The sequence below is a fragment of the Scylla paramamosain genome, chromosome 12 (assembly GCF_035594125.1).
Source record: "Scylla paramamosain isolate STU-SP2022 chromosome 12, ASM3559412v1, whole genome shotgun sequence".
In the NCBI taxonomy this organism is placed as follows: domain Eukaryota; kingdom Metazoa; phylum Arthropoda; class Malacostraca; order Decapoda; family Portunidae; genus Scylla; species Scylla paramamosain.
The window spans coordinates 26692858-26711478 of record NC_087162.1 but is presented as its reverse complement, the minus strand read 5'-3'; the positions used below and the strand labels follow the sequence as shown (position 1 = coordinate 26711478).

The window sequence follows — 18621 nt, the reverse complement described above, 5'->3', positions numbered from 1 at the left end:
GCGACCAGGCTTACACGTGGCAGTCCCTGTATGAAATATACCTACCTATTTCTATATATTATCCCCATCCATAAACCCGTCTAATCTTCTCTTAAAGTTCCCTAATGTCCCTAATGTTATGGAAGAATTTATGTTGTTTATATTTCACAAGGTCAGGTAAGGAAGAGTATCCCAGCTCAGCGTAACAGACAAGATTAGAGGTTGTTTTTTCCATCCCTGACAACTCCTTCATGGTCCAGTTATAAATTTTAATGGCCAATTTGACATCTGTGCTCCCTCCCCGCATTTCCGCTGCTCTCTCTCTCTCTCTCTCTCTCTCTCTCTCTCTCTCTCTCTCTCTCTCTCTCTCTCTCTCTCTCTCTCTCTCGTAAACGCTGTCGTTTTTGATGACAGTATTCATAATCTTTCTTCTGCTTTGACCAACCTTATTCAACCTAGAAGTGAGAGCCTGCTTCATAACCTAGCAATGATTATATCAAAGGTCATAAATGTAAAACATAAATATATTTGTTTTGGAGGGAGGAAGGAATTCTACGTGTTAAGGAAATTCCAAGGAAATTTTACTTTTTGATTTAAGGAAAGCTGGAACTGTTATAAGGAATTCCAACTGTGTCCAATTACGAAAGTTATCTTGTCTCAAGTGGAGGCGTTAAACGTCTTCATGGATACTTACGACAGAAAAGAGTTGAGCTTCCCACTGTTGGTCCGATCTTAGTTGATGGATCCTGTATTGATGAGCTTAAAGCAATGTCTGGTTGCCTGGCTGATTGTTTCTCTTCTGTGTTTGTTCCTGGTGTTCTACTTCACCCCCAGCCTCATCAAGTGTCTATTGCTCAATTTGTATATCAAGAACTTACTGTCAATGACATCTTAAAGAGTTTAAGTAGATTAAAGCTTTTACCTACAGTAGTTGCCCGGATGGTCTTCCAAGCATTGTATTTAGGAAGTGTGCCTCTGCCTTGTGTTATCCTTTATATCTCATATTTAAGAAAAAAATACTACATCTATGAAGGTTCCCTCTGTTTGGAAGTCAACCAAAGTTATGCCTTTATTCAAGGGTGGAATTTCTTCAAATCCGTCTAACTACCTTCCCATCAGTTTGATCTTAATCTCCTCCAAGACTCTTGAGAGAATAATTGCATCTCAAGTCTATGAATTTCTTTGTAATCATGATTTGCTTTTACCCTTCCAGTTTGGCTTCCGTAAAGGTTTGTTTGTCTCAGATCAATTACTTTTAGCTTATGAGTATGTAAGTAGATATGTAGACTGTGGTTGGGCTGTGGATGTACTTTATTTTAACTACAGAAAAGCATTTGATGTAGTGAATCACAGAGTCCTGCTGACTAAATTATCCTCTATTGGTATATCAGACCCCTTGCTTGGCTGGTTGAGTGACTTTCTGCGTAATCGTACAATGAAAGTAGTGGTGCATAATTCCTCCAGTCACAGAGCCAACGTCTCTAGTGGTGTGCCTCAGGGTTCTGTTATCGGTCCTTCACTTTTTTTTATTTATTTTTTTTATTTACATCAATCATGTGACGGAACTTATGAGTAAATTTCTGTTGTTTGCAGGTGATCTGAAATCATATCTTGCATTATCTTCCGATAATTCTAGTGGTTTTGGTGCAAGTCTTCTCTTACAAAATGACGTTAGTGTATTGCATCAAAGGAGTCAATCTTGGGGCCTCTCTTTTTCTGTCAATAAGTGTGTCCAGACCCACTTCTCTAGACACAGGGCTGATCCTGTCTGTCACTATATCATAAGTGACAGCCCTACTCCTAACAAAGACTCTTTTAGGGACTTTGGCATCTTAGTCGACTCTCCCTTAAAATTCCACCTTCATATCAGTGAAGTATGTCGTAAGGCTAATGGAGTTGCTAGTTCTATTCAAAGAAGCACCATTTGTAGGTCTCCTTAGTTTGTGCTTCAGCAGGTTTTTATTGCTCATATTCGTCCTATTATTGACTGGTCGTGTGGTGTGGAATACAGGCAATGTGGGGGATTTGCGTATGTTGGAGATGGACTAAGAAAATAAATGGTTATATTTCTATGCAGTTAGGCTGCCCTTACTAAATTTGTTCTCCATCAAAGGCAGGTTACTTCGTGCTGATATGATTAGTTTGGAAGATCATGAGTGGATTGTGTCCTTGTCTAAGTAACATGCTTGAGAGAGTGACTCATGGTCGTAGAAGTCATAGTAAAAAAAAATATATACCTCGTCATTCTACCGATCTCGCTTCTTCTCAATAAAAGCTACAAATCTCTGGAATTCTCTTCCTGAGGTAGTGGTATCAGCACGATCTGTCCAGGCCTTTAAACGTCTCTTAGAATATTGTCTTGGTCCTCGTCTCTATGAATAATTCTGTTAGACCTTTTGCATTGTTGTTCAGTGCTGCATCTATCATTAGCCAACAATTTCGTTGTTTATCTTGAACTTCCTAAGATATTCTGGTTAGAAGCTGCAACAGAGACTGGTGAAGGATGCAAGACCCTCATCAAGAAACCAAGGTAAGAATTCGAATTCACCGCTGGGCGCTAAACCAGCTGGGTCGGGCGGTATTTATAAAGTCATAAGAAGTACCCATAATTCTACTCATAGCTATGAAAAAAGCTATAACCTTCTGTCAAAGGACTATGGGTTTTTCATAACCTCTGTCATAGCTATGAGTGACTTCGCTGGCTGCTAGAAATAATAAATAATATGAAATTATACATTAATTATTAGAGAAAGGGATTAGAAAGATAAAGATATATATTATATATTTTTTCCATGGCCGTTATGTAATAATTACGCTGTATCGCTTTTCAGTAAAGAAAATTAGTCCCTAAAACAAGATCTGCCGTCAGAAGGCAGCCACACTTAGGTACAAATTTAGGCTTGAGAGAATGGATGATGCAAGGATAGCAAGGAAGGTGTACCTGTGGAATGAAAGTGGAAGCAAATGGAGGAAGAGATGCATGAGAATGACAGACAGGAATGGATTGCAAGTTGTGTGGGCGATAAGAATGGCTGGTAGGAATCAAAATGAGCGTGAATGGGTGGTAACAAGAGGAGGCAGAGTGGGAGCCGAATGGGATGTGAGAAAATGGAAGAATGAGATAGACAAAGAAGTGAAATGTGTGGGACTGAATGAATGGAAGAATGAGATGGAAAGAAAGAAGACCCTGGAATGGTACAAGGAGAAAGAAGCCCCGAGGTATGAAAGGTGGTATGATGGAAGCCTGGGCGGTGATCTTCTCTTCCGAGCGAGGGCACAGTGTATGGATGTGAATGCAAGGAGTTACAGGTGGTCTGAGTCCCGCAGCAAAGTGTGCCAGATGTGTGACATGGGAGAGGATGAGACGGTGGAACATGTGGTGCTGGAGTGTGTGAAGTATGCCAGAGACAGGAATGAGATGATGCAAGTGATACTGACTGAGTTAGGGCATGATAGGAATGAAAGAGTGGAGAAGACGGGAAAAGAGTGGATGGTGTTGTTGCTGGGACTGTGTAGAGAGGCGAATGAAAGGATGATTGAGGCGGTGAAAGAGTTTCTGGAGAGAATGTGGCGTGCCAGGTGTATGAACAATTAGGATAGAGGATGCTGTTCGTTTCTCTTTTTTTTTTCCCCTTTCTACAGGAGTTGCCGATCCAAAGGCCTGGCTCAGGAGTGATCCTGTGCCACCTGTACCATCAAGATCAAGATCTCGTTTGTGTTTGCTGCGGTGACACGGTGCAGCAGTGAGTGAAATTTTACTTCATAATTACGTAGTCGTAGTAGGTGTGGAGTGGGGAAAGGGAAGTGAGGAAGTGAGGATATTATATGACTTATTATTTGATAACATGTCACCTTTAGTGAGTGTTAGTGTGTGTAATAGTGAGTGTGGTTGGAGCAGTGATACGTGGCGCTGGGGAGGGAGAGCGGGTGGCTGGCTGGCTGGCTACATTGTTTTGGTCAACACTGGTCAGTCTTGCCCCACACGCTCTTTTAACCAGTGTTTCCGTATTCCCGGCAGCTTTTCCCTGTACCGAGCACCGCCAAGCAGCACCAGAGAGGCACGAATACGTAAGGTAATTCCAGCGGTGCCAGCCTCACCTCAGTCAGCCTTCCTGCCTTCACTACATCCTCCTCCCTGTAGGGTCTCGTTTATTTAGGTTTTATTATTCGTCTTTTTTAGGCATGTTTTAAGGTTGTTGACTTATTTTTAGAGTTTGTTCACATCTGAGTCTGGAAACTTGGAGATTTAAGCAAATAATGAAAGATTCGTTAATTTGTAAACAAGCTGTCTGCTGAGGTAGAGGCAGGACGTCAGTGTTTTCAGCCATTATTTGCTTCGTCTCTCATTTACTGTAAGCCAAACATGTCATAAGATGGAACCACATGTCTGGCCTTCATATACGCTGGTCAGATAAATCCACCATTGCCTACTTTTGGTCTCATGAACGAATAATTAAGGCAACATGGCCGCTGGCTACCCCACTAAAGTCTCCGCCGAGAGCCGCCATGATGGACTGCTGCCTGAGCCAACTTCTTGGGTTCCAATATTTTTTTCAATTTTTCTGAATGACTTTATTTGGCTTCTATAGTAAGTTTTTATGATTTATAAAAATATTTCGTTGCTTTTGAAGTGCGTTTCTTGCCTCAGTTAAGTAATTGTGGTGAATTTGCTGCTGTTTTTTGCATAAATATAGGACTGTTTTTACGGTGAAATTTACCCAACCTGGTTTTTTGGCTCTTTTATTTGAAGCTGTAATGAAGGTATTATTGCTTCAAAAAATCGTTTATGATATTTAAAGTGTTTTGCGTTTCTGATGAGCTAAGTGTGTGGAATCTAAAATAGCTTTTGATGCCGTTAAAAGTGGTGATTTTGTCATTTTTTGGATTTTTTATTTGAATATCTTAGCTTGTAACTAACTTTGCATTGTTTAGAAAAACAGTTCAGATTTTTTAAAGTGTTTTTTCATTGGTGTAAAATGAAATGAGTGGACTTTTCAATGATTTTAATGGTGTCAAAGATTCAACACTTTTTACATATTTCATATTAATATTTCTTTACAACTGCTCAGGCTGGTGATGTTTTGATATTGTGAATATTAGTTAAAGTAATTGTCAAGTCAGAATATATAAGGCATTCGAGCCTAGCTTCGTTTTTTCTAGGGGTCAATTTTTAAATGAAATACGCTACGTACGTCAGCCAGCGGGGCGCCGGCAGCCCCCGTCTGTGACGTCATCAATGGTCCTGGGACTCGCTCGGATACAGTGTCTCCTCGTCAGTATTTACCGTAATTTCCAGTGTTTTTCCAGGTGTTAAAAGCTCAAGTATGTAGGTAGTAATAGTAGAAGGAGAAAAATAGATAAATGGAGGAAGAGGAGGAAGTAGTAAGGAAAAATGGAGGAGAAGGAGGAGGGGGCATAATGGGTAAATACCAAGAAGACCATGTTTAGCTTAGTTTTCCTTCCTGCCCTGCTTTTTCTCTGTAATATTTCATGTGTTTTGGATGTTTTAAGTGTGTTTTGGATGTATTTAGGAGTGTTGTGGAATGTTTTGTGAATGTTTAAGTGTGTTTAGGATGTATATTTGCTATTATATCTGTGTTTTGTGTGAATTTAGGGTGTTTAAAGTGTGGCTTAGGATGTTTTTAGGTGTATTTTACGTGTATTTAGTCTTGTAAAGTGTTTTGAGTATATTGTGGAGTGTTTTGGGTGTGTTTGGGGGCATATTGAGGTGTTGTGAGTTTGTTTTGAGTTTATTTAGGGTGTTTCAAGTGTTTCGGTTGAGTTTGGATGTGTGTCAAGTCTTTTATTTGAGTCTGTGTGGGTGTTCTGGGTGCGTCTTAGTGTGGTTTGGGCATATCCTGTTGTGGGATGTTTTTGGTGTGTTTGAATGAGTTTTGGGATGTTTTGAGTGTGTTTTGGCCGTTTTGAGTGTTTGGGTGAGTTTTGTGGGTAGTTCGAGGTGTTTTGAGTGTATTTTGGATGTTTGAGTGTGTTTTGGGTGAGTTTTATTGGTATTCTAGGGTGTTGTGGGGTGTTCTGGGTGTGTTTTGGATGTTTTTAGTGTATTTCGGTTGTGTTGGATGAGTTTTGTGGGTATATCAGGGTGTTTTGAGTGTGTTTGATGAGTTTTGTGGGTATATCAGGGTGTTTTGAGTGTCTTGGATGTTTTCAGGATGATATAGGTATGTTTGAGTGAGTTTTATGGATATTTTGAGGTGATGTGGGGTGTTTTGAGCATGTTTTTGGATGAATAATATGTGTTTTGTGTGTTTCTGGGTGAGTTTTGTGGGTACATTTGGGTGTTGTGGGGTATTTTGACTGTTTGGATGTTAAGCATGTCTTAGGTGTGATTGGATGAGTTTTGTTATATTTAGGGGTGTTTTGAGTGTGGTTTGGGTGAGTTTTGTTGTATTTAGGGTGCTTTGTGTACAGTACCAGAAGGATAACTGAGGGTGCAGGTCCAATGGAGTTTCAAAGAAAATAGAAAGTCCACTGGAGTTTCAAAGCAAATAATGAGTAGGTCCATTGGAGTTGCCAAGTTGTCAAATGTTTGGTGCTTAGTTAATTTCTTGTAGGCTATCATAGATTCTCTCTCTCTCTCTCTCTCTCTCTCTCTCTCTCTCTCTCTCTCTCTCTCTCTCTCTCTCTCTCTCTCTCTCTCTCTCTCTCTCTCTCTCTCTCTCTCTCTCCCTTTTCCATAAGTTGTTAATTTATCTGTATTTTGTTTATGATAATAATGGTACATAACTGATAGTTCATAGCAGCCAGGTACATAGCAGCCATGGATGGTACATAGCAGCCAGTGGTACACAGCAGCCAATGGTACATAGTGGCCTGTTACCGTTGCTGCTTGCTAGTCGTTGTTTTGTGGTTTGAATATGAATAATCTCAGATTCTGCTAATTGTTTTAAGGATCATTTACCACAGATTAATGTTGTAATTGGTACATGCATTCTAATCATACGGCTCCATTTATTAGTGACTCATACAGATTACTGAATCATAGGGAGTTCCAGACAATAGTGCTTGTTTTAGGGACTATTGGCAGTTGTTATAGAGTACTTAGGGCATAATTGGTTGATACGTACTGATTGCTTGTAAATTTCTTATTTGTTTTATATATACGAGGTGTGTCATTAAAGTTCTAGGACTGGTGTCCTAAAAGATGAATTTCAAACCCAAGCCACAAACCACCATATTTCCCCTTCAAAGTAATCCTTCTGGAGTATACAACTGCGCTCCCAACCCTCTACAGTCACTAATCTTTTTCTTACGTGCTTTTAAAATCATGTCCTCTGTTGCAGGTCGTTTAACAATGAGCGCTGAACAGCGAACAAACTTGAAGTTTTTGGTGCAGTTGGGGAAAACGCCGTCAGAAGCACTGGGTATGCTGCAAAAAGTGTACGGGGATGAGACAATGTCACGCTCACGTGTTTTTGAGTGGTGCAAGAGGTTCAAAGAGGGCCGGGAGGACGTGGAAGATGACCCCAGGAGTGGAAGACCCTCAACGAGCAGGAATGAGGCCAATGTTGAGCGTGTCAAGCAGATGGTGCGTGACGATCGTCGGTTGACTGTTCGAAAGATCGCAGATGAGCTTGGCATGAACCACAACAGCGTGTGGAAGATTATCACTGAAGATCTGGGCATGCGGAAAGTCTGTGCGAAGATGGTGCCGAGACTCCTGAACGATGACCAGAAGGGACGACGCATGCAGGTGTGTCAGGACATCCTCGAGCGTCTGGAAACTGAACCAGACTTGCTCAGGAGAGTCATCACCGGCGATGAGTCCTGGGTATTTGAGTACGACCCGGAGATCAAACGCCAGAGCCTTCAATGGAAGAGTCCGGCGTCGCCACGGCCGAAGAAAGCAAGGCAGTCCAGGTCCAGCTTCAAGGTCATGTTGATCGCTTTCTTCGATGTGAGGGGCATCGTCCACTGCGAGTTCTTGCCACAGGGCCAGACAGTCAACCAACATGTGTACAAAGAAGTACTGCGGCGTCTGCTTCGTGCAGTGCGCGAGAAGAGGCGGGAGTTGTGGCAGGGCAACTCGTGGCTGCTTCACCACGACAATGCGCCTGCTCACAATGCCCTGAGCATCAGAGAGTTCTTGGCCAAGAAGAACATCGCCGTGCTGGAGCAACCGCCCTACTCACCTGACCTCGCTCCGTGCGACTTCTTCCTCTCCCCCAAGCTCAAGGAGGTCATGAAGGGGACCCGTTTTGATGATGCGGACGACATCAAAAAGGCCGTGACGACGGAGCTGAGGAGCATCCCGCAAGAATCCTTCCAGCAGTGCATGCAAGCCTGGCAGAGAAGGATGGACAAGTGCATGCGGTGCCAGGGGGATTACTTCGAAGGAGATAACCTATAGTTTGTAGCCTGGATGTGAAATAAAACTTGTGTGGCACCAGTCCTGGAACTTTAATGACACACCTCGTATATATATATATATATATATATATATATATATATATATATATATATATATATATATATATATATATATATATATATATATATATATATTGCTAAATGTTATATAATGTAGATAGTTTAATGTTTGGAGTTCATGGAGATAACTTGCATTGTAGCTAGTAAGGGTGAAAGGAACTCTTGACTGGTAACATTAAGTAGGCTTATTTAGATCTTCATGATTTCCAAGGAATATCATGACCTTGTAAATATTACCAGGCTGTGTCATGCTTGAAAGAATATAATGTTCAAGAATATTATCTTGTATCCTGTCATGAAATAATGCTGCACAGTTTAAGCCAGAACCTCTTACAAAAGCTGTCTCAAGAGTAAAAAGTTTATAAATCATGCATCTGGTAACATTAGCAATGTATCATGCACTTCTTGGCAACAACAGCAAATCTGCAGTTCACAGTTTCATACAGTGCACATTTTATTTATTGATTTTTATTATTTTCTAATTACTGGGTGTACAGAGGCCTCCAGAATAGTCTTGGGACCTGACTCTCAGAGGATTAGGGAAGTAACCTAACATACTTATTTTGGAAATGGAAGAACGATATCTGAGTACAATTTGATGTCTTTAGTTACATTTTGATAGAACCTCCTTCAGAATCAGTCTTGAGAATTAAAGTTAATTATATCATGCACTTACATAGTTACTTCATCAAATCTGCAGTTTTGTACAGTGCATACGTTAGTGTTTTGCATTGACGGGTAATACAGAGATCATCCAATACTAATCTTTGGGGATTGGGGAGGTAATTTTAGTGTATTAATTCCATGACTGAGTATTTCTGGGTGAAACATGATGCCTTTTTAAATCATGATGTACACGATGAAGGGATCAGTTACAAAATTGAAGAACTAAGTTGTTTAAACCCAATGAAACACTTGGATAAAAAATGCTGATGTAATTTCAATATTATCCCTCATTGTTATGGTCCCACATGAAAGGCACTGTCCTTCTGTTCTCCCCTGTAAAAACCTCACATGGCAGAAAGATTTATGCCACTAGATCAATTTCTCATTATTCTATGGAAAGCCCAAGGGAGGCATGAGCATGACATTCCTTCTGTATTTGGGTGAGAAAAATTATGAACTATTGAACACCAATGAAATGAGGATGTTGCACATTGCTGGAACTCTCCCCTCTCCCTATGTCTCACTATGCTGTATCATGCCTCTTTTCCATATGGTGAAGGGTGTTTCATTACTAAATATAACCAAATGTTTAACCTAACCTAAATGAGTGCTGCTTTGCTATCCCTTCCCCAGGACTTTCAAAAGCAAGATTAAGGCCTGTATTGTGAAACACTTTGCTCTTTCACCATGACTATTTCCAAAGGGCACTGAGATGATTTGCTGGGTTCTCAAAAGTGTTTGTTCTGTTAATAATATAATGTAGAGATCTGTCACCTTTAGAAACCTCTAGCTTCAATTAAAGCCTGTTAGAAGTAGCCAGGATGCAACACAGGAGTGTTTCAGAATATTTTGTAACTGCCATGCATCAGTCTCTTCATGTGCAAGCCAAACTTAATGCCTTTTTTTAGTATTTTTTTTAGTATTTTATTTATTTTTTTCTAGTATTTATTATTATTTTAATATTTTATTTATGGTACTACTCCTGGCTCCAAGAAATTCCTCACTTTGAGAACAGATCACTTTGCATCATGTGATGAGTATGGCAAGAGGCAGAGGTGATCCAAGCGGACAATCCTCAATATTTGTGTGGGGCATTCCTAATTATCACTTTCTGACAGATAAAGTTGGAATTAAAGAGTCCAGATAGTGAAGTCTGAGGCTTGGATTTATTTATATTTTTACTCTACCTTAGAGAGCATCACCATGGTTGTAGCTAAGGTATGGCAGCTGGTGCGGCGGCCAGAGGGGGAACCAAGTGTGGAGGATTTCCTCTGTGTGGAAGAAGAGCTGCCTGCTTGCAGTGAAGGAGGTGAGGCCAAGTTATCTATAATAAAAAGATGTTTATTGTTCAGTTGCATGTAAACAGTATGAAAATCTTGGTGTGAGCTGAAGATAGTATGAAGTATCTTGATGTATATATTAGAAAACTTGTATCAAAGTATGTGAAATGATTTAAAACATATAATGGTAAGATTTGATGTTGCTAATCCTCATCTGGTGGTCAGCCGCTTGTCGCTGTCATGAAGCATGATAATAAATAGCTTTATGCCTTTAATGTGGATGGATCACTGTACTTGTTTTTGTTATAAGGAGTGGCTGCCTTCTGCCTGACTTCAGAAAAACAGTTTTAATGAAGCAGATGATTTATATTGTTCATTATTTTGTCAACTTAAGCTTGCAGGAATAAAACCAATAACACCTATAAGCTCAAGATGTGAAAAGAGTATATGCATTGTATCAGTATATGGTTAAGTTCTAACATATCATTCACTTTGTAAGTCTTTTCACTTGTAAATCCCATTTTGTGTCAGCTGGCCCTGTATAGGCAGGAAGTGGTGACAAATAAATCATGACCAAACAAAGCCAGTGGAGGAAAATAAGATATTCCAACATTGATGTGGCAGTTCAGGGAGGGATGCAGAAGGTATGAGGAATGTGTATGGCCAAGGTTTGTATCAGAAGTTTGTCTTGGCACAACAATGCACTGCTTGCTTCTGCCACGTGCAAATTTTCAAGTTTGTTTACAACCATACCATTAGCATTGGTTAACAGTATGCCTTTTGAATACTTTTTTTTTTTTTAAGGGACTTTGGCCCAGAGCAACAAAATGGCAGGCCCACTGAAAGGGTCTGTTTATGAAGACAATATTCTGAAAAAATAAAGCTAGGTACTACAAGAAGCATCTTAAAACCTCCCTCTTGTGAAGTTAGTTATAGGCTGGAACAGGAGCTTTACTACTTAATGCTTGCATAAGGGAGGTGGACAGAATGGATAAGCAGAGACAGTGCTGGATGAGCTAGCCTAATTTCCAGGTAATGAATGGTCAGTAACACAACCCACTTATTCTGTGAAGTGAGAATAAATAGACATATTTTTTTCTAGAGGGGAATAGTCTCAAGTCCATATGAGATACAAAAATTGTGTTATGCCCCTCAGATGTCTTGGTGGAGGCTGTGGCCCTGAGCATTGATCCATACATGAGGTACAAGGCACGGCAGATCCCTCTCAATACACCCATGTTTGGCTCTCAAGTTGCCAAGTAAGTAGAGTGCTGTCTTGAGTAGTTGTCCAAAATGTTTAACTATTCTTTAATTTTGTATATGTAACTATTCTTTAATATTGTAGTGCAGTTGCTTGCTATAATAAAATTAACCTCATAGGCATTGTTACATTTTTATCCTCTGGTGTTTGATATGTATATGTACTACACAGTTGCTTAGTTACAAGTAGTTTGGGATTGGTGTGGATAAAAATTCATGCAGGAGAAATGGATAAAAGAGAAAAGTTCTTCATATTTCATGAAGGTTGAACTGTGTGTGAGAACTTGATACTGTGAGACAAATGTGTGATCTTCATGAACTTTGTTTTATTTTTTAGTTTTGAGGCCAATTGCAATAGCAAATGGTGGATAATATATAAGGTAATTAAATTTTGAATTACATTCTTCAATTTCATAGGAGTTTAATAATCTGAATTCATTAATCAAGCAAACTGTCTATTAATTTTGTCAGTCCATTAAAATTTGTTCCTGCATTTTCCTCAGAGTCATTGAAAGCAAGAACCCTGAGTGGCCAGTGGGAACCCACTTGGTGCACTACGAGGGCTGGCGAACTCACACAGTGTTAAGAAGCCAGCAGCTGAAGAATGAGGAACATTTTGGTGTGATGCATCTGCCAGATATGGGTGATCTCCCTAAAAGTCTGGGCATTGGCATCTTGGGCATGCCAGGGTAAGTTGTAAGATCAAGAAAAATTAACAGTGATTATTTCAGTGTATTAACCAAATAAAGACTAAGGCATGATGAAAAGAGAAAGTATTTGGTCATAGGCTTGCCAGGATAAGTTTAAGATCAAGAAAAATTAAGAGATTTAAATGTATTAGCAAAGTAAAGACAAAGGCACAATGAAAGAAGAGGGACATTTGATCCCAGTCTTTTACTTCAAATTGTGTAAGATTAGTGTTCCTAAATTCTTTATATTATATATGTAATTGTTTTTAGTTCATTTTATCTAATCTAATTTTGTTACATAATTTCCAGAATCTTGTGTTGACTTTATTTTAGCTGCCTTTTATTTCCTCTGTACAAATTAACTTCACCTTGGTGAGATACTTTCATCTATGCTTGGGAAAAAAGGAAAAAGGGAAAGAGTGTTAGAATATTAAAGCAGTGAGAACTTGCACTGTGAAACAAGTGTGCACTCTTCATAATAAGCTCAATTTTACTTTTCCCTTTTTTTTTTCTTTTTTGACTGATCACAATAGGAAATAAACTATTAGATAATATGCAAGATCACAAAATTTTTATATTTTTCAGTTTCATCAAAAATTAATCAAATGTGAATTAATTAATCAATCAAGCTTGGTCTTTTGGTATTCATCATTGCATTGAAATTTGATTATTAATTTGATTTCATTCCAAGACTGGAATGACCATTTGAAGTAGGAAATAAGATCACATTTACTCCCAGTCCTTCAGATCCAAGAAGTGTTCATTCATCAATAAAGTTTTCATTTAGTACCCAGTCATCCATCTGGTCATGAAATACTTTGCTGAACAACAGAAATAGCATACTTGAACTCTTAACACAGCATGCTTACTACACACTTGTAAAAGCAATGAGTCCTAAGATGCCTCTTCCGTTAGCAACACTGCATACTTTGGATTCCTGGACATCTGCAAGCCCAAGGCAGGAGATGTGGTGCTGGTGAATGGGGCAGCTGGAGCTGTGGGTAGTGCCGTGGTGCAGATTGCCAAGTTGAAAGGTAATTTGTAAGCTGTTATAAGCTGACTTAGTCTTTGTATTTATCCATTCTTTTATGTAAGAGGGGCACTGGCACAGAGCTAAAAAATGGTAGGAAGAAGTCCACTGAATAATAATTACAAATATTACACTTTTTGTTAGGTAAACTGAGGATATAGATTTGAATGATGTGGATCTAGTTCCCTGCACTATTTAGAATGGCAGGATAGCTTGCCAGAATTGCATGGCTGAGTATTTCTTTTTAGATGGCTGCCCTACTGGAAGAAATAGGAAGAACACAGTTAATCTAGATCATTAGTTCTCTGTCTAGTATATGTGTACTCTCAAGAGCATGTGGAAGGAATGTTACCTTGAAATCATGATATATTATTTAAACAGTTAAACAGGAGTTGCTAAGAAATCATATTTATATTGTGTGGTATTTGAAAATTCTTGGTGTTTTCTCTCAGAAGATGCACATTATTACAAGGTGACTTTTGGGCTGAAAAGATGCAGTAGAAATTTCAGACATTTATGTGGATATTATTTTATTTGTAATGTATCCCTCACCTGAGTGACAGCAGTACTCTTTGAGCAAACTCTTAGGCATTTCTTTATGGAAAGTATAGTTTTCTGTATGTTGTACATAGATGTAGCAGTTTGAAAGAATCAGCAGAAAATGATGCCATAACTGATTGTATTCATGTTTCCAGGCTGCACAGTAATTGCTTTTGCTGGCTCAGATGAGAAAGTGGCTTGGGTCAAAGAGCTTGGTGCTGATCATGCCTTCAATTACAAAACCACGGACGTTGGAGAGGCATTGAGCAAGGTTGCACCAAAGGGTGTCAACCTTTATTTTGATAATGTAAGTTTGGCATTTTGTTCTTCTGTTTTGCATTATAAAGAACAAGTGAATTAGTCCAGGTATCCAGTAAAATGATGATAGTTGCAGATGGAGAGGTGACAGAAGAAAAGACTATCTTTCATCATTGTTTTTTGTGCATGAATGGATCCCTTAACCAAATTGCAAGTTGTGAATGTAAAGTTGTACTGAACAGTATGGAGTGAGTGGCAGTTCCTCATCACCACTTTTGTAATGGATTGTTCTGTGTTACAGTCAAATACTATGTTGTATACCTTGTCTCTTGGGATTATTTCTGTGGTGATGTGTTGGGAGCATTGAGGCACCACTGTAACACAATGAACATTATCTATCCTGGAATATTTATTTTGTAAGATGAGCATTTAAAAGTCTCTTATGACAGTTTGTTTTATATTAATTAGTCTCCTTTCCCTCTAAAGAAAGTTTTATTTATGCAAGAGGGGCTCTGGCCTAGGAAAGGAAAAAGAAAACCCTCCAAAGATGTCAGTCCTAAAAAGGATAGTTCTGAAGAATATAAAAAATTGCAATGATTATTATATAAGTATTACTGAGACCATTTGTGTTTGTCCAGGTAGGTGGCAAGTTCACTGCCCAGGCCCTGCCACACATGGCAGACTACGGTGTGGTGTCCCTGTGTGGCGCCATCTCCACCTACAATGAGGATGTGGACATTGGTGTGCCAAGTCTCACAAGTAAATATTGCTAATATTGTTCCCTTAGATTTTCCATCATTATAATCTCAAAAATCAAATTGTCATAGGATGCTTTTGGTGGGCTTCAGATAATACCCTGTGAACAGTGTGGACTGTGGAGCATATCTTGCCCACCTCTGGCCAAGAGCAAGGTGCTGATGAGTGAAATGATGGGACTTGCCTGCTTTTTGGTTACACAATGCACTGCAACTCATTTTCAGGTCCTTTCAATGAGGGTACAGTGATCTGGAGGCAACTGCATATTGAGGGATTTCTTGTTTTCCGTTGGACAGCACGCTGGATGGAAGGTTTGAACCAGCTCAAGGAGTGGATAGAGCAGGTAAGTAATGTGTTCTTATTGGGTGCAGATTTATCAATGTTAATTTTTTTATCAGTCTGCTTATTTTTTATTTTTTTTCTATTGGAAATTATCAAGCCCAGCTTTAGAGTGTTATGGAAACATTGAAACATTTATGTAAAAGAAAGGCACATGTAGTTGTTGCCAGCCTTTTTTTTTCCCTGAGTACCAGCAATGTCTTGGTAATTGTCACCTCACAGCTCAGGCAAACCCCTCCAGTTATGATGATGCCATTGCATGAAGTACTTCTTTGGTAGCTTTCCAACATGATGGTCTCCTTATGGTGTTATTGGTTATTATTGTTACAATTGCTTGTTACTTAAATATTTTATATTTATTTGTCTTGTCTACATACAGAAGCTGACATTATCTGGTGTGTACTGACTATTTAAGTTCATTAAATGGCTTGCCTTTTTTCCTTAGGGAAAACTGAAGTACAAGGAGACTGTATTTCAAGGATTTGAAAAGATGCCGAGTGCCTTCATTGGTCTGTTCCATGGTGAGAACACTGGCAAGGCAGTTGTGGTACCTTAGTGAGAATATGCTGTCCAGAACTCCCAACACTGTCTGCCTCATTGTCATCTTGATTTGCTCAACAGATTCTTGCTTGAAGTGAACAGCACATTGTAAAATAGTATAGTACACTGATTACAGTGAAAGTTAATGGCTGTCTTCATAATTTATAATGAGTTTGAAACTGTAAATGTGATGCTGTCCCATGCAGAATATATCTAATTATCATGTTGCACTGTGCAGCCTGGTTGAAAGAACATAGTTGCTATATTCTTTTTACATTGTATATGACTAAAGGACCTGCCTCATACTGCATTGCCTGCTGCTGTGCTCTTCACCAGCTGTGTGAGGAGCAGCTTAGAGAGTACAACTGTATACCTGCCCACATCTAATTTTGAGCTAAATGTGTGCTTGTTAACATCATACAGTATGTTAATGTATCACTGGTGTCTGTGTAATCATGATGGTATCAACATGCTTCTGCTACATTAAATTAATGAAATGCAGAAATTTATTTAGGAGTAGGAGAGTGATGTCATGTGGCAAGACACAGAAACTGAGCCAAAACAGGACTTGCTGTGAGTACCATGTGGTTCAGTCAGCTGAGGCTTCTCTTGGGCCTAAAAGAACCAGGGTCAGACCTTGGTCACATTCGCCTTCCATTATTTATAGTAGATTAATTTCTCATTGTTTCATAATGGAGGACATGGTTCTTCATCCAGAGTCCTTCCAATATCAGTATAAGAAATGGCTGTGAGTTGAGGTGCTGATCTGTTGTGCAAACAATGAGTGACAAATAAAAAGTAAATATTTAAGTACTCTTATTTTATATCTATCATATAATACTCCAGCCCAAGAATAAATCTGATTATTAAGGAAGTAAATCTAGATTTATGATGATGTAGGTTTTGCTAAAGGGAAATGGCTTCATGTTATTTGCTTTTTAATAAATCATTGATTAAAGAAATGTGATTATTCTTTATCTGACATGTAAACTTGAATGAAATAATATTTGCTTATTTATGCTGGAATGTGAGAATCCCTCTCAAAAGTTTCACTGGAGGAAGAAAGCAGTAGGGGTGGGCAGGAATAGCTTATTAAAAAAAAAACAGAGGTGTTTTATGATGGCAGAAAATTGTCAGTTTGCTCTTGAGTAAATGATGACAAGTTCTGCTTGGTGTGTTGCTCTCAAAAGGAATCACTCAGCTGATTGGGCCAGTGCAGAATCACAGCTGTGATAAATATGCATGTTTATAAGTACTTACCTTCAAATAATCCTTTGTAGAATTTATCTGACAGTTGATAGTTGTTTGAGTTACACAGTTTAGCTAGTGCTTTTATGGCGAGACAATGGCAGTGACATGGCTATTCATTGTCTTTTATTATGAGAAATCTCAAGCAGATAAGCAGGGAGGCAACTATACATTGGTACCCTTGTAAATGTTTGCATTCCTCTTCGTCCCCCAAGAAGCTCTACCAAGGGAGAAGATTGCGATATAATAGGTAATGTGAGCCTGAATTAATAATGGTGCTGGCCTATTAATTGGTATGTGTTTTAATGGTTCTCTAATATACAAGTTTTTTAGGCAGTTATGATTTTGCTGTAGAGCAGTCATGTATATTGTAGGAGGTAGAAGTAGTCTTGGTTTCAGAGAAGAATTAACCCAATATAAATTCCATGCAGCTTATTTATTTTTTATTTTTTTTCCCAGTGGCTTACTAAAGGTATCATGACAGCAACTGCATATTAAAAGCATAAGCATGGAACCTGGGTGTGCAGCAGTGTCTCTAGCCAGGCCTGGTACACTGTCCCAGAGCTCATGGGGTCTTTGGGAGGGCCCATTAGATTTTTTTTTTTTTGTGGGGGGTTGGGGGGATGGGGGAGCATAAGTACACTGGAAAAAGAATCAAAATCAGTACTCTATACAGTTCTTCAATAATAGGGTCAAATTGGGCCCTTAAACTATTCCAGCACCAGCACATTTCAGTTCTCTTGTTGGCAATCCTAACCTATTTTTGAGAAAACTGATCTTGGGTCTGAGTGTTGACGTCTAACAAGCCCCATAAGAATGAATTTTAAAGAAGACTGGAGTTGATGCCAGAATTGTTTGAGTTGTGTTGTCTTCATAACTAACTTTCAAAAATTCATTTTTGACCATCTTTTGTAACTAGGAAAAAATTTCGTGGCTTGCATTTGAGATATGACTTTCCCACAACCATACATTGTTGTTGTTGTTTTGTTGTTGTGTTATTGTTGTTATTATTATTATTATTATTATTATTATTATTATTATTATTATTATTATTGTTATTATTATTATTATTATTATTATTATTGTTATTATTCTTATTCTTATTATTATTATTATTATTATTATTATTATTATTATTATTATTATTATTATTATTACTATTATTATACTCCTCCTCCTCCTCCTCCTCCTCCTCCTCCTCCTCCTCCTCCTCCTCCTCCTCCTCCTCCTCCTCCTCCTCCTCCTCCTCTTTAATCATTACCATTATTATCATTGTCGTTGTTCTTATATTGTTACTCGAGAATATTCATGACTGTATCCCTCATTTCAATGTGTGCGTGTGTATCACTAAGAGGACGATATGTTGTAAAAGGTGAGGAGGAGAGAACGGAAATCGGGGGAAGACGCGTCGAGGGTTGGCTGAGTGTTCAGGCATAATAATCACCATGACTCGCTAGTTGTTGGCCTTGGTTGTCTCTGTCTGCCTCTGGCCTGGCCGGTCCATAATATATTATCATTTCATCCTATAAACATGTGTTCAAAAATTTTCCATCACGACCCAGTTTGTGGGCACGATCCCCGGGAT

At 38.9% G+C, this 18621-nt stretch overlaps 1 protein-coding gene across 6 annotated transcripts; it reads left to right on the top strand.

Annotated features, from left to right (window-relative positions):
- The first annotated feature begins 769 nt into the window (after positions 1–769).
- LOC135106028 (prostaglandin reductase 1-like) lies at positions 770–16750 on the top strand. Of its 6 annotated transcripts, XM_064014809.1 has the most exons (10): positions 770–3722; positions 3998–4052; positions 10289–10405; positions 11533–11635; positions 12140–12325; positions 13241–13359; positions 14051–14202; positions 14792–14912; positions 15134–15252; positions 15694–16750. In XM_064014809.1, the coding sequence occupies exons 3-10, from the start codon at positions 10300–10302 to the stop codon at positions 15802–15804; spliced, it is 1017 nt and encodes a 338-aa protein (XP_063870879.1). In that variant the 5' UTR covers positions 770–3722; positions 3998–4052; positions 10289–10299; the 3' UTR covers positions 15805–16750. The 6 variants fall into 6 exon arrangements, with proteins under 6 accessions (XP_063870879.1, XP_063870882.1, XP_063870880.1 ...); XM_064014812.1 differs by lacking the exon at positions 3998–4052 and having other exon boundaries at positions 3696–3722; XM_064014810.1 differs by lacking the exon at positions 770–3722 and having other exon boundaries at positions 3872–4052.
- Positions 16751–18621: the final 1871 nt, after the last annotated feature.